General features: G+C 35.3%; 1 protein-coding gene across 1 annotated transcript in view; it reads right to left on the bottom strand.

Moving 5' to 3' along the window:
- LOC125178111 overlaps window positions 1-11,697 on the bottom strand; it is a 70,066-nt gene extending 58,369 nt beyond the window's left edge. The window contains exons 1-4 of the mRNA XM_047881157.1: window positions 11,593-11,697; window positions 10,448-10,547; window positions 9,165-9,286; window positions 1,408-1,454 (exon numbers count right to left, since the gene is read on the bottom strand). Of these exons, the coding sequence (XP_047737113.1) occupies window positions 1,408-1,454; window positions 9,165-9,286; window positions 10,448-10,547; window positions 11,593-11,697 (374 nt within the window). The remainder of the gene's footprint in view (window positions 1-1,407; window positions 1,455-9,164; window positions 9,287-10,447; window positions 10,548-11,592) is intronic.
- Between the last annotated feature and the right edge of the window lie 1,779 nt (window positions 11,698-13,476).

The raw sequence follows: 13,476 nt of genomic DNA, 5'->3' as shown, positions 1-13,476 counted from the left end.
TTTTCGATTTTTTATCACTTTGAAATACTAATCTCTACGTTTTAAGCTTTCTAGGAAATAATCCTATGTTTGAAATAATCATATACGGCTTCCAAGTAAATTAAGGAAAGTAAATTTAAACGAGAATTGCGTGTTGTGTCACCGTTTGGGTAACAAAGACTGCTAGTGAACTGAGCAAAACTGGTGCGACACGCGACTGTTAAGACAGTACGCCGTGGCATGCTACTGCTGCATTAGCCGAGGCTCAGCTTCACGACGTGGTGTGAGCGATGTCGCAGCCTCACGACACATACAATTCCGTCCAGTAGCATCACTACAAGAGGCGCTACTACATTCCTATTCGATTTAAATTTTTTATTGCTGGCTTCTACGCTGAGACTCGTTAACAATGAAATTACAGAATTGCAAAAATATCTGCTCATTCTGTAGGCTCTACTGAAAGACATTGTAAATTAAATTCTGTAATATTTGACGTAGGCCTATATATGTGAAATAGTAAAAGTGTTTGTTGATTCAACAATTTAATTTCCGTTTTCGTTTGGTTAACATTTCTCAGGATTCAAACTAAACTCGAGATAAGTGAATTGATAGCAAAATTCTAAAGTTTTACTCCAACTCGTTTGCCTGCACCCGCAGCACGCTACTACCCCGGGTACAGAGACCAGAGGCAACAATTGAGAGGTAATCTGTTTTATCTTATAAACGCCGTATTTCGTTCGCTGTGCAGCTAAATATATTATTTTCCATAACATTCTGTCTTGGACCGCAAAATAGATAACAGAAAATCAAGTGAACAAACACAAGAAGCAAATTATGGCTTTTCACTTAGCGCCCATAAAACTCATCGTGTTCGTCAAAGGCAACGACGAAAGCGATAGTTGAGCAAGCAATCAGAGCGCTGCAATGCAGCGGCCGCACTGAGTAGCGCTTTATCCCGCACAATTATATTTATGGCTTTTTATTCATATTAGGAGTGAGTTAGTTTCGAATAAATAGATCCAACTGAAATATTATTGCTCAGAAACCAAAAAAGTTAGTTCAGGATTTTCATGACAGACTAGTCAATTTGAGGAGAGTCGTCAACTTTGCAGAGAGGTTATTTTATGTTCACTTGAAGCAAGCATGATAAATTGTACAATATTTAATACTATCTCACGTTTTTATCAGCTTCTGGAAACGTTGGAGTTACGGAATTTTAATTCATGTATCACATTCTATTCTTAAGCAGATAACAAAATTATCAATAAGTAAAATAGATGTTAATGACATCGATTACTTTAAATAGAAGTTCCAAGTTGTTCATGTTTATAGAGAGGAATGTCATATACAGAGTAGATAACATAAATGAGCACAGACTTCATGATTATCTATGGAAAATGATTTTGGTGTTGATGAATAGTTTCTTACTTGGCCCTCTTGCTGCTTTTCCTGGGGCCGATGCCTGTAGGCTGCTGCTATATGACGGAGAAGGAATAAAAACATCATTATTATCAAAAAAATTTGTCAATAATGAGTACAGCCTCCTACTTTAAATTGTAAAATGCTATAAGAATAAATGCTTTTCAATTCATAGTTATGACTTACGCTTTAACTTAGCTTCTAATCTCAACTGAGTTTTAGTAGAAACAAAAAAAAAACATTCTAATGGAAGACATTAAGAAGAAGTTAGGTTACCTATAAGGTATTTAGGCTTAAATAACAAAACTAATACGTATTTACAAAAACCAAATTTATATAAACCACAGATGCTGAATATAGCTGGAATCCCAGTTTCAGGGTATATGTATAAGTGGTGGAAGTTTAGGTACAAAGAACCACATGGAGCATTCATGCTGAAAACGTGCATATGTTTGAGTGCTCACGATAAACAATTCGATTTACAAATTTCGCAATTCCGTCTGTCGATTCGCTGTATTTTGTTGCAATATGCTAAACGTGTTATTCAAATCAAGTTTTGTTTTCATGTCCGTTACAAGAAAAAGGAATAGTGAGCCTATTCCATGTAGTAGGCATCATGCTTGATCAGTGTTTCATATATTTTGAATTAATGAACTCGTGAAATCATCAGGTTTCATTCGAAATTTAAAGTATATTTGCCTCTTTGTCTATATTTTCGGTGATAGTGATGACATTTATTTAGAGGGCCTTTCTTAGTTTTTAGTAACTTTGTAAATGCCTTTTTAGTAACTTTTTAGTAACTTTGTAAAAGCCTTTTTTTAGTAACTTTGTAAAGGCCTTTTTAGTAACTTTGTAAATGATGCAAGATGTTTATTTGGATGATTATGACTATGTTAATACAAGTGTATTACCGAAATTTCATCTGATAGCGTTCAGACTATTTAAAAAATGACAATGATTTCCTGCAGGTATTTTTAGTCTCAATCTTTACTTTTCTCCCTATTTTGTCCCATATCTGCATCTTATAAGAGAGTTTTTCTTCTGATATTCATAGGCTTAGCGAAAAATATTTATACGAACTTAATTTAGTGATTTCTTTCTTACTTTGTTTTTAAGCGTTTCCGCATCATCAACTTCATTCGAAAACTTCCGTTCTAGTACCATATGCGGCATTTGGCGTGTGATTTTCAATCTTTGATTGTAGCCATAATATAAAATAAAATTAATCCGTAATATGGACGCAACATGAGTGGTTAAATTTGTAACCGCAGTTCCCACTTTCTATTTGGTAGTACTCGAATGCTTGCTGGTATAAAATAACTCAGCTTGCGTTGATTATAACTTTATTTAAGTGCTGTAATAGAATAGAATAGAAGTGTCGGCACTGAAGAAATAGGCCCATGGCCTGTTGCCGATTCTTGTTCATAGAATATAATAGAAGTGTCGGCACTGAAGAAATAGGCCCATGGCCTGTTGCCGATTCTTGAACTTTTCGTGACTTGATTCACAAGGGATCCGGCCTTCGGAACCCGATCTTTCCATAACTGACGGTTGATTGAGATAGCAATGCTCGTGGGAATTGATTTTAAACTTAGTAGGCCTGTCTTAGGGAAAGGCAGTGAAAAAATGTAATACATGTGGAAATGGATTTTAAACTGAGTATGTCTGAGTTACCGAAGGAAGGGAATTAATATGTTTTCAACCATTTTAAACCTCATCCTCATAAATTTCTTTTCATCAATTTCATTGACTTCAATAGTGCTAAAAAGTTTTCAGTCAACAATGGCCGCCTTAGATAAACAGTTGGACTGAAAAAATAGCCAGGTAACCTTATATTAGAACTCGATCGTTCGTGTAAAAAGGGCATAAAAAAATTTAATTCCGGTATATCAACTGAGCTTCCAGCCCTAAATTTTTTAATTACATTTGAAGAAAATTAAATTTTAAATTACATTTAAATTTTTAAATTATATTTAAAAAAAGAAGATATTACTGAACCTTAAGCGGGATTTTCAATCCGCTACAACGATTTATGTTGCTTGATGTATTTGTCCATCAGACTAAAATACAATATCTTTTAGCGTTATTTCCTTCACTCGCAGATGTTTACCAAAGAAAACATTCAATGCTCACCCTTACAAAGTTTTATTGGCAAAATTCCCTAATGCATTGACAGACTGGCAGCAGGAGGTAGGAATGAGACGAAGAATCACGAAAGTCTGAAAAGCTACTCCAGAGAAGTTGATCAATATGCAAAAATGAGTCCATAAACCAATTACCCATTAGTTGAATGGCTTAAATACGAGTACAATGCATTGCTGAGTGCATCGTTGGCAAAAATCGTTAGGAACTCCTTTACAAGAGACTTGCTAATTACATTATTGCTCATGATTATATTGAGACTGTCTATTTATGCCAGGACTGAGAATAAAGGGACCTATGATTAAAAATTATTTCGATAACTCTTGGCAAAGAAATGTAATAAAAACCTCAAAGGGAATTTTATTTGAGATTTTAACCTCAAAGGGAACGTTTTATTCTGTGCATTCTCTGTGCTGTTCAAATTATCTGTGGCAACGGGTGTTTATTAAATGATCCACACAAATAATTATATTTATAAACCCTCATTGGAATGTGCTTACTTTGCTGAGATAATGGTTATGCTGCAGGATTACCCGACGAAAATGCACGACAGATCAATTTTGATTGGGAATCGCCTTTGCATATTTAGGTACCGCGCCAGGATGTTGACTAAGAAGCCGGGTCTTTTAAACTCTTATTCTAATTCTCATTCATAGTAATCATTCTATTTATGAAATCAGTCCCTTTGATACGATAAGTTCGACATGTCCGTTCACGTTCACGTTGATGCACTTCATCAATACCTTCTCTCTGGCGTGAAAGGAACCTCTGCCCAAAGGTTTAAGCTTAGTTTTATCATTCATGACCATTAGTGGCCAATATAATTATTCGTTATTTTGAAAATGATAAATTTGGGACTGACATTTTTCAAGAAAAATTTATACTCCTAGGTGCGTAAATCGATTGTCAATATTCGTGGCATCAGTAACTTTAAAATTTCAGCTGATATTTCTTTATAAAAAAACCGATAACCGACACTGACACCGTACAATAATTAATTCTATTTGATAATGCGCAATAATTAATTAAGGAAAAAAGAATTCAGTATGAATATTGAAAATATCGTTACAAGAAATATAATGCTTACAAAAAGGGAAATTTTTATAAAGCTATAGGAGGAAATTGCATGCTTTAATCACATTGTTTTGAATAATTAAACTTGACTCTAGCGAATGTTTTCTCACAATAATCGGCTTGAGGTCATGTCTGACATACGCAATCTCCCGTGCGTTTGAACTCTCGACAGAGTCGCACCATCAGAATACCAAATGCTTTTCTTTATGTTGCTTTTGGTTCGATGTCGGTAGAGGACTTCAAGCCATGGGCTGAAAATAAGCTAAAAAATCATGCATATTCATTTCGAAAGTTTGAACTTCTCCGTGCACGTGAAGCACCATATGTATTTTCAGTATTCTCATACAACATTGAAGTAAAATTTAGAAATAGGTAATAATATAGGTTGTACAGTTTACAGTTCACTGGAATTACATATTTACAATCAAACAACTGAAAATTAAGACAAAACATATGTATAAATAACAAAAAAGAACGTTCATAAAAATCTTTATGAAGCAGAAGAAAATAATATTCTTTGAGACATGATAACATTCACGAAAACAAATTGATAAAAAATTATTGATGACAGTTGTTTGATATGAACAGACGCTCGAAGCTTTTTTCAACTTGAAACCCCTCAATAAATTCGAGTGCGGTATAATTCGGATATAATTTTAACATTTTGTACGCTCATACTGTACTGCATCATAAAATAAATTTATTTAGAGTTTAATTGTTACTTGGATCTATTCATTTAAGGAATTTCTTTCGTTAATGACAATCATCGTAAATATTTATAAAAAATTATCCCTAAAATATCTTGGAATTAATTGATTTATTTTTATTAATTGATTTATTTATTTGCTTCTCTAGCCCTCGGCCGTCGAAATGGTCAAGTTTTTTATCACTATCCAAATATTATTCAACCCAATCGTAGAAAATATTAGGCACAAAGGGACATAATTACGACTATCAAAACTTCTTAGTATATGTTTGAATAGATCAGCTTATATGCAATTACTTATTCAAGCACGACATCTAATAAACGAAAATATTGCATACGGTTTAAAAAGGATTTCTATGATCACATCAATTTGAAACACAAAAGATTGAGATGGAACAAAATAAAGAGTTGTCAATATAACCTAGTGCGATGAATATTTATTTTTTGTTCGTGAATCGAATGAAAAAATTACACTAAATGCTCAAATTGAACTGTTTAGCGATTTATGGAGGATGTATAATAAATAACTTTGTTTATCGGAAAAAAATAATATTATGTTAGGTAAAAAAGTGGTTAGTTTTGTTCACTATGTTTAACACAGGTTTACTGAGTAGTAAGCTTGAAGAATCAGTTTATAGTTTTAGGAAAAGTTTTAGTAGTGCTTAGTGTTCTATGTTAAACAGGTTTAAAAGGCACATATTTAGTAGCCATTTTAGCATTGGTTTAAACAAGGTTACAAGATGAATGAAATTTAGTTGGATAAATAGTAGTTCTGGTATCAATAGTATACACCAAAATACTCCCAATTAGTACGAGTAAATCCACAGAGAGAAAAACATACACTCAGTGTGCACGTTCTGAACATGAAACTGGTGCCAACTTTACAGCGAAGTGTCAACTGGAAGGACAATCGTGTCTCGTGTCTCACGGGTTTGAGCGTTTTCCGCGCAGCTTCGTTGCCAACCGACGATTGTCGGTGTAGTGAATGTCCGCTGGGTACATTATCTTGGCCTTTCTTCAGCTTTGCTTCTTGACCAACCATGCGCAGATACTGGATCAAGCCACCCTTTCGCCCAATTCCTAGGTTACAAATTGGGTCGTAAAAACTATCCAACGACACACCTTTCTCCTCCTTGTCAACGCTTCCCTTCGTGCCATCAAAGTCCGCATCGTCGTCCTCAACCTTTACTTCGACTGACTGGCCAAAACCGATGAGCATCCAGCGAGACTTGGCCTTCTTCTTGGATGACGAGGTTCTCGTCCAAGTCATCAAGTCGTAGTCGGGATATTCCCTCCGTTCTTCGCCACTGCCTGAGCGAGGACTGCATCTCGGAGTGGCCTCTTTGGTTGTTATCAGCGGCGTAGGTCGCTTAACATCGGCGTCTACGTGGGCAAGTTTCTTCGTAGTCTTCGTTGGCTCCTGTGATGGCTGATCTAAAGCTAGCTGCGAGTCAACATACACCGAGAGTATTTTCAACCCTTGAAATAAATCCTCATGGCATATTTTATTTGTATGTATGAGTTCCAGCGGCGTTTCCCTAAGCATTGTCCTGGGGCCGTATTATCATAACTTCGTAAAGTACGCAAAATCGACTTACGAGTGGCGAAAGTGCTGATATGATGACGGAACTCTAGCGGTGGTATTATCAAAACATTTGCGCGGGAAGCTACGTAACGTAACTGTATGCCTGCTCGGAGATGTCGTAAGTGGAGTTCCGCACAAGTTTATAGAGTGTCTGCTGTAGCAATAGGAAACTATTGATTTATTAGCAAGTAGCAGCACGGTGAATTGTGATAGAATTTTATCAATAATCCGACATGTAATATGTGATCGTGCTGAACGGTGCATTTGGGATAAAAATGTCAATTGCCTTTTGTGCTTTAATTTACAAGCAAATGTTGATTATCATATCGTAGAGTTTTATGATCATTCACTTGAACAATATCTTAATGCCTTTTTGATTCAAAATTATATTGAGGTTGACAAGCCAACCATTTTTCTAGTTCTCTGTAAACAAATTAATTTCTTTTTATGACAGTCGAAACTCCAACTCACGAAATTTTCTAAATTCTTTGTGACCTTCTAAAAAATTCTTCAAACTTTGAATGGGAATAATGCATTTATTTGCCCTTATTGCAAAAAATTTCGGTTAATAATCACAACAACAAGTGAATTGCTATTTGGATAATATCTAACTCATTTATCCAAACACACCCTCGTCAGGCACCGCAAATCGGCAAATGTCGCTGACACCATAAATCCTGCTTTCGTCCAAGCGCACTGCGCACTGGTCGAGATGAGGTTACTGGAGACAGGAAGAGCAAATCCAAAGCCTCTGATTGGTCAGTTAGCCAGATGGTTTTGATAATACGCTTCTAGCTAAGTCTTGCGTACGAAAGTTTTGATAATGCCAAAATTATAAATCCTTACGTAACACGCAACTTTTTTGCCGTACGTACAAAAAGTTATGAAGTTTTGATAATCCGGCTCCTGAGCAGTAACTTAGTCCTAATAGGCTATTAAGGCTGTACTTTTTGTTTTAATCATGTAGGTTTAACTTTATTCATAACTCACAAATTAAATTGTCTCCACTTTCAGAACTGTAGTTGCATAAAAATTTAATGTTGAATGTGAATTTGTGAAAGTTCCATTTGTTAACGTTACTTTAGCTATTAAATTTGCTACGGGATACGAGATTACAAGATTAGGGATTACTGGATTAGGAGTCACGGCGTTCCCACATCTCATGGATTACCAATCTCGGTTAACTTCTGGTTAATTGGGCTGCTTGTATCTAAAAAAAAGTACACCGTAAATTTATAACATGACTATGTATAAATTGTTATTTTCAATGTTTGAATGACATGACTCCAGATTGGAAGACCAAACTTAACTACTATAAAAAAACCTTCGACTCTCCCCAAATTCGAAAGAGTTTGCCCCTGGTTTGGAGAATGAGGTAAGTTGAAAATAACGCTGGTCATAGAATTTAAAAGGCTCATTTGAAAAAATTCTTTTACGGGAATCATGATTCTCAGCATTAAGGATTGATAAGCCCGACTTATTGATACACTAAATATTCCAGAAGATCCTGATGTCAATTGGATGTGTTAATTAATAAATGAAAACAACGAGTAATAATGGTATGGATTAGTGAATGAAAATTATAAAATCATAACAGATTAGACAGAATCTATGCTTGTGAAATTCTCGTGGTTTTCGAAGGCCCAACCCTAATATGAAATTCATTTCTTGGGCATGAAATTTCAATTTCATAAAAAGTTACAGTTTGAAGTTGAAATTTACTTTGAAATGATACACTCCATTGAAATAATTTATCTCAATATCAGCAATGTGAGATAGTGTAAATTGGTTGTAGATTGTTAATTTAAAAAATGTCATGTCGTAAATTCCTGAATAAGCAATGGGCTTTGGTTTTAAGTGTGGCGATATTCTCGAGATTTAACAATAATCGTACACCTGAGTATCATAAAGACATTTTATGAAGTGTCCAAACAAAATTATTTGAGATTCTCCCTCGCTTTTTTCAACTTGACTAATTCGAGAGAACAAAACTTAACAAATTCTAGCGAGCAAGTCTTAACAAATTCTAGAGAACAAACTTAACAAATTCCAGAGAGCAAGTCTAAACAAATTCTAGAGGACAAGTCTTAACAAATTCTAGAGAGCAAAACTTAACAAATTTTAGAGACCAAGTCTTAACAAATTCAAGAGAGCAAATCATAACAAATTTTTTAGAGCAAGTCTCAACAAATTCTATAGATCAAAACTTAACAAATTCTTTAAAGCAAGTGTTATCAATTCTAGAGCGACTGCTCTGACCTGAGAGGCTTGTTTCTCGAGGCTCCTCCTGCGCTGGGCCAGCAGCAGTTGCAAGTTCTTGTCTTCGTTGGACGCCCCAGGACGCCGCTGCGAAGAGGCTGGGGCGCTGCCTTCCGCCGTACCTGAAATGTGGGGAATTTTTAAATTATAACCATAAAACTAAGTTATACTAGCAAAACCATACAAGATTCAAGACTATACGAGAAGCTATTGAGATAATACTATACAAGCTTCATAACTGCACAAGCAATCAGCGTAGAGAGGAACGACTGGGTAAGAAAAACAAATTTATTTACCGGCGGATCTTTGTGAATCTTCGTTCACATTTGTGTAAGAGAAAAAATAGTGTATAAGATTTGTGTATAAGAAAAAAAATTGTTCATGTGAACTTTTTTTAATAAATGAATGAAAGAAACGTAAAATGTGTATAAAATGGCAAAATGGTTGGTCATTTATAAATCTATCTCCTTCAATGTACGTGCTGTTGTTAAGAAAATATCTATTGAATCTAGGTACATATTTTAAATTTAAATCACCTTAAATTTAAATTACTCCTCCACCCTAGTTTTTCAGTATATAGTACAAACCATGTACGAATCAGATAAAAGTGCATCTAGTGTCGCTCGCTACATTTGGTCTTTATGAATCGGATGTCATGTCTCTCAATGCTTTGTAGCTAGAAAATCGTAGGAGGAGTTACACTTTTAAGAGGGCGTATTTTGGAAATTTTTTAACTGTTGAGTGGAGCCTAATGAGTAAAATTGATTGAAAAAATGAGAATGCTAAAATGTTGAACGCGTCTTGTTTGCAGCTTCAAAATGAGTTTAAACACATTGCAATTAACGCGGATAATGACGCATAAATTCGATTTTTTCAAAGTAATTTTTCTACATTTTGTTGACAAATGTTCATTTCATTTAAATTTTGAAATGCCTCACGCAAAAACTGAAGTACGAACGTGCGGTTTGTTGAGTTAGCTCCGTATTGTTTGCAGCTACAAAAGAAGCATAGAACCAGCTTAATTAACGCGGATAATAACCTATAAATACAAGTTTTCTAAAATAAATCTTTGTACATTTGTTAATAAGTGTTCATTTTATATAATTTTGAACTGCTTTACTCAAAACTAGACCACGCACGAGTTATTGAACTTTGATATCTTTCAAGCCGTCAATCATTCATTGCATCACGTCTTCGGTGCGCACATTTATGTTCACACTCACAATGCTATTCCTACCAAGACAATAACAGGTAATACCGTCAAGGGTCAAGTCACAAGTCACCTGCCGTGGCGATGACGTTGGTGGCTGTAGAGGCCTGGCCCTCCGCAGACATTCTCTCCTCTACTTCAGGCCCCCTCACCGGGACGTCGGTGTCCATGTCCTGTAAGGTAATATGTTCAACAGTAGCAAACTTAAAGCCTAAACATAGTTTTTAATACATTAATGATTTATGAATGTTAGGCTCCTCAGGAATGGCGTTTAGCGCCATAGCAAGTTTTTAGGCCCCAAGGGTGAAAGTCATTCACGAAGCCAAGGCGTGAAGAAGCCAAGGTCACGAAGCCAATGCCTATAACCAAAAATATATGTACTTACGCCTTGTTTTTTAAATAAATCTGTTCCTTAAAAAGCTTTAAGACTTCTGCAGGTCTGAAAAGTATGATACTTCTGAAAACACACAGCTAGAGGATCTCATTCTCCGAATCTGAAAATTCCGATCCTTCTGCCTACTCATTACCACGACTATTGTAGCATATTGGGACAAAATCGATAAACGCTCCTGAATAGGAACGATTCTAAATAGGCTGATGCAAGAGTGAGAATTTTTGTTATCTTTCCCTATAACAGTGCAGTTGAAAATGTGGAGAATCTTGCTACCTCGTGATAGCATTTTCGCGATAGCATTATTGGAGAATTTTACAATGTCACAATTGTTCTCGCTTTTCTCTTAATGGGAAGACACAAATTCTAAAAGGCTATGAATCCATGCCAACGGACAGAGTGCTCTATGCTGCTGACCTGGAGTTAATTCAAACCTCTTAGAGCGGTAAAATTTCAAATTCATTCATCAAACGGAAACCGACGTTGTTTCCATAAGAGTGTAAACTGTTATCTGAAGATTGCTGAATCTTTTACTGAACTATTGCAGCTAAATACCTTAATCCTTTTGCTGTTGCTTACAGCTTTTTGGGAGCAAGCCAGCAATGCAAATCTAACTCAGAGGGATATTAGAACACTCAGGTGTTCGACTACTTTCCATTAGTAATTCAGTACGCGAAGATATTTATACAGTGCAAATTTGAATGGAAATTCATTCAAGAAGAATAAGCCTCAAGAACCCAAGGCAACAGGACATCATTTTAACTTGAATGGAACGTTTCAAACGTGCAAATATTAAATATTATAACCTAATAAATTGCCACACTCGCCTCACAAGAAGAGAGGTGACTAGTAGGCTGGAGCTGCAGCGACGGTATTGGAACCTCTGTTAACTGGTCAACACGACTGCCGGTCCTGCTCACGTGTTGAGACATAAATCAACATTCATGAAATGATACGTGTTTATAGGTTAAGCAGAAATACATTTTTAAACCTTTAAAGCATAAATACATTTCATTCAAGGCTAGCTCATCATTCATTATTTTTTTTTTCATAGGAGGTGTTCCATGAATTCAATTTGATTGGTTCTTTAACTTCGTTGTGAATTGATACAAAATAAAATACTTACAAAAACTTTTTCAAAAACAACGTTTTTCTTGTGGACTAAAATATAGAAAATAAATTATGGCTCGCCCAAAAAACGTGTTTCGGGCAGATTTATGATTGAAGCGAAAAGCACACAACACACGAATTTTGGAAATTTGATGGTGAACGTACAGCCCGACCCACGTTTTTTGGGGCGAGCCATAATTTATTTTCTACTTTTTAGTCCACAAGAAAAACGTGTTTTTTTAATTTTTTTAAGTATTATATTTTCTACTTTTTAGACCACAAGAAAAACGTTTAAGACTTGATTAAGTATGACTTGACGTACGTATCGATGATACGCATCGCCAGCGCCTGCTCGTCTATAACGTGAGCGCCCGCACGTCATACTATATATATGTATATAGTATATATATACTTTACTCCATTAAGCTAATTTAGGTCTCTAATTGCTAGTTTTTATGATTGTATCTGAAATTGTTAGGCAAAAATAGCCTGCATGCAAAATTTCAGATCTCTAGAGCAATCAGAAGTGGGCTAATTTTCGTTGTCAATGTTAACAACAAACAAACAAACAAACGCGAAGCTGAGTAAAGAAAAAAGTGTTAATAAATAGATTCAATGGCCAATTAATTGCTAAAAAACAGCCCTAGGGTCAGAAGTTATACCGGTTAATACTTAATCATTTTACGCAGTATGATTGGCAGAAAAATTATAAGTATCGAAACTCGCAGGCTTGTCAATAAAAATAATGTTTCGTTAACGATGGCTCATTGAATACGAGTAAATCATTAAATCTCACAAACATAGTCAAGGAAATACTCAGACAAGATCAAAGTTAATATTAAATTATTTGAAAAAAATCACATGCTTTTGAAGCAAGGGAGTTATGAAGCATTTTCACCTCACAGCACGTCGTAAGAAATCAAAATTCAATTTTTTAATTGGTTAATAAATTGTTGCTTTTAATTCGAGAGAATTTTAATCTAACACTAAAGCTCAGACAATATTAATAGTTTTTAAACGTCGGAGATGGCATTGGCCATATTTCGCTTATACAGACAAAAATTAAATTTTGCTATATAATAATAATTGCGGCATGAGCATTGCGGAAAAGGCAATAACCACCTATCTACTATTCAGAATATCGAGAATTTTCTCAGCTGCTTGCGTGTCTCGAACACGCAACTCACTGCACTTATTCTGAAGTTCTGAAACGTTAACCTCTACTTTAGGCCAGTCCATCTTACCGTGGGAGCATAAAAGCATTGAAAAGAAGCAGAATGTTTTATGAAAAGTAGATTCAGTAATATGTGTTCGTCTCAAGAATTAATCTAGACCGTAAGCTACAATAAATATTTTCGAGGCATCTCATTTGTAAAGGCAACTTGTTTCATTTCATTAAATTTCGTTATAGAGCTAGTCAGGATATTACAGTAGCCTGTCCTCCAATCATGGTCGCAAAATTTTCTGTTTCTCCGATTGTCTCGCAGAAAACGTTAAATTTATCTTCGACGCCCAACTGAAATTCATTATGTAAACATTAAATACTTATACTTCTAAAATATTCATCTGAGTTGGAAACTGCCCAAAATTGCTCTCGCACT

This window comes from Hyalella azteca, unplaced genomic scaffold (assembly GCF_000764305.2).
Source record: "Hyalella azteca isolate HAZT.00-mixed unplaced genomic scaffold, Hazt_2.0.2 contig7219, whole genome shotgun sequence".
Lineage (NCBI taxonomy): Eukaryota > Metazoa > Arthropoda > Malacostraca > Amphipoda > Hyalellidae > Hyalella > Hyalella azteca.
The sequence above is the reverse complement of the archived record's forward strand: the minus strand, read 5'-3'. Positions and strand labels throughout refer to the sequence as shown.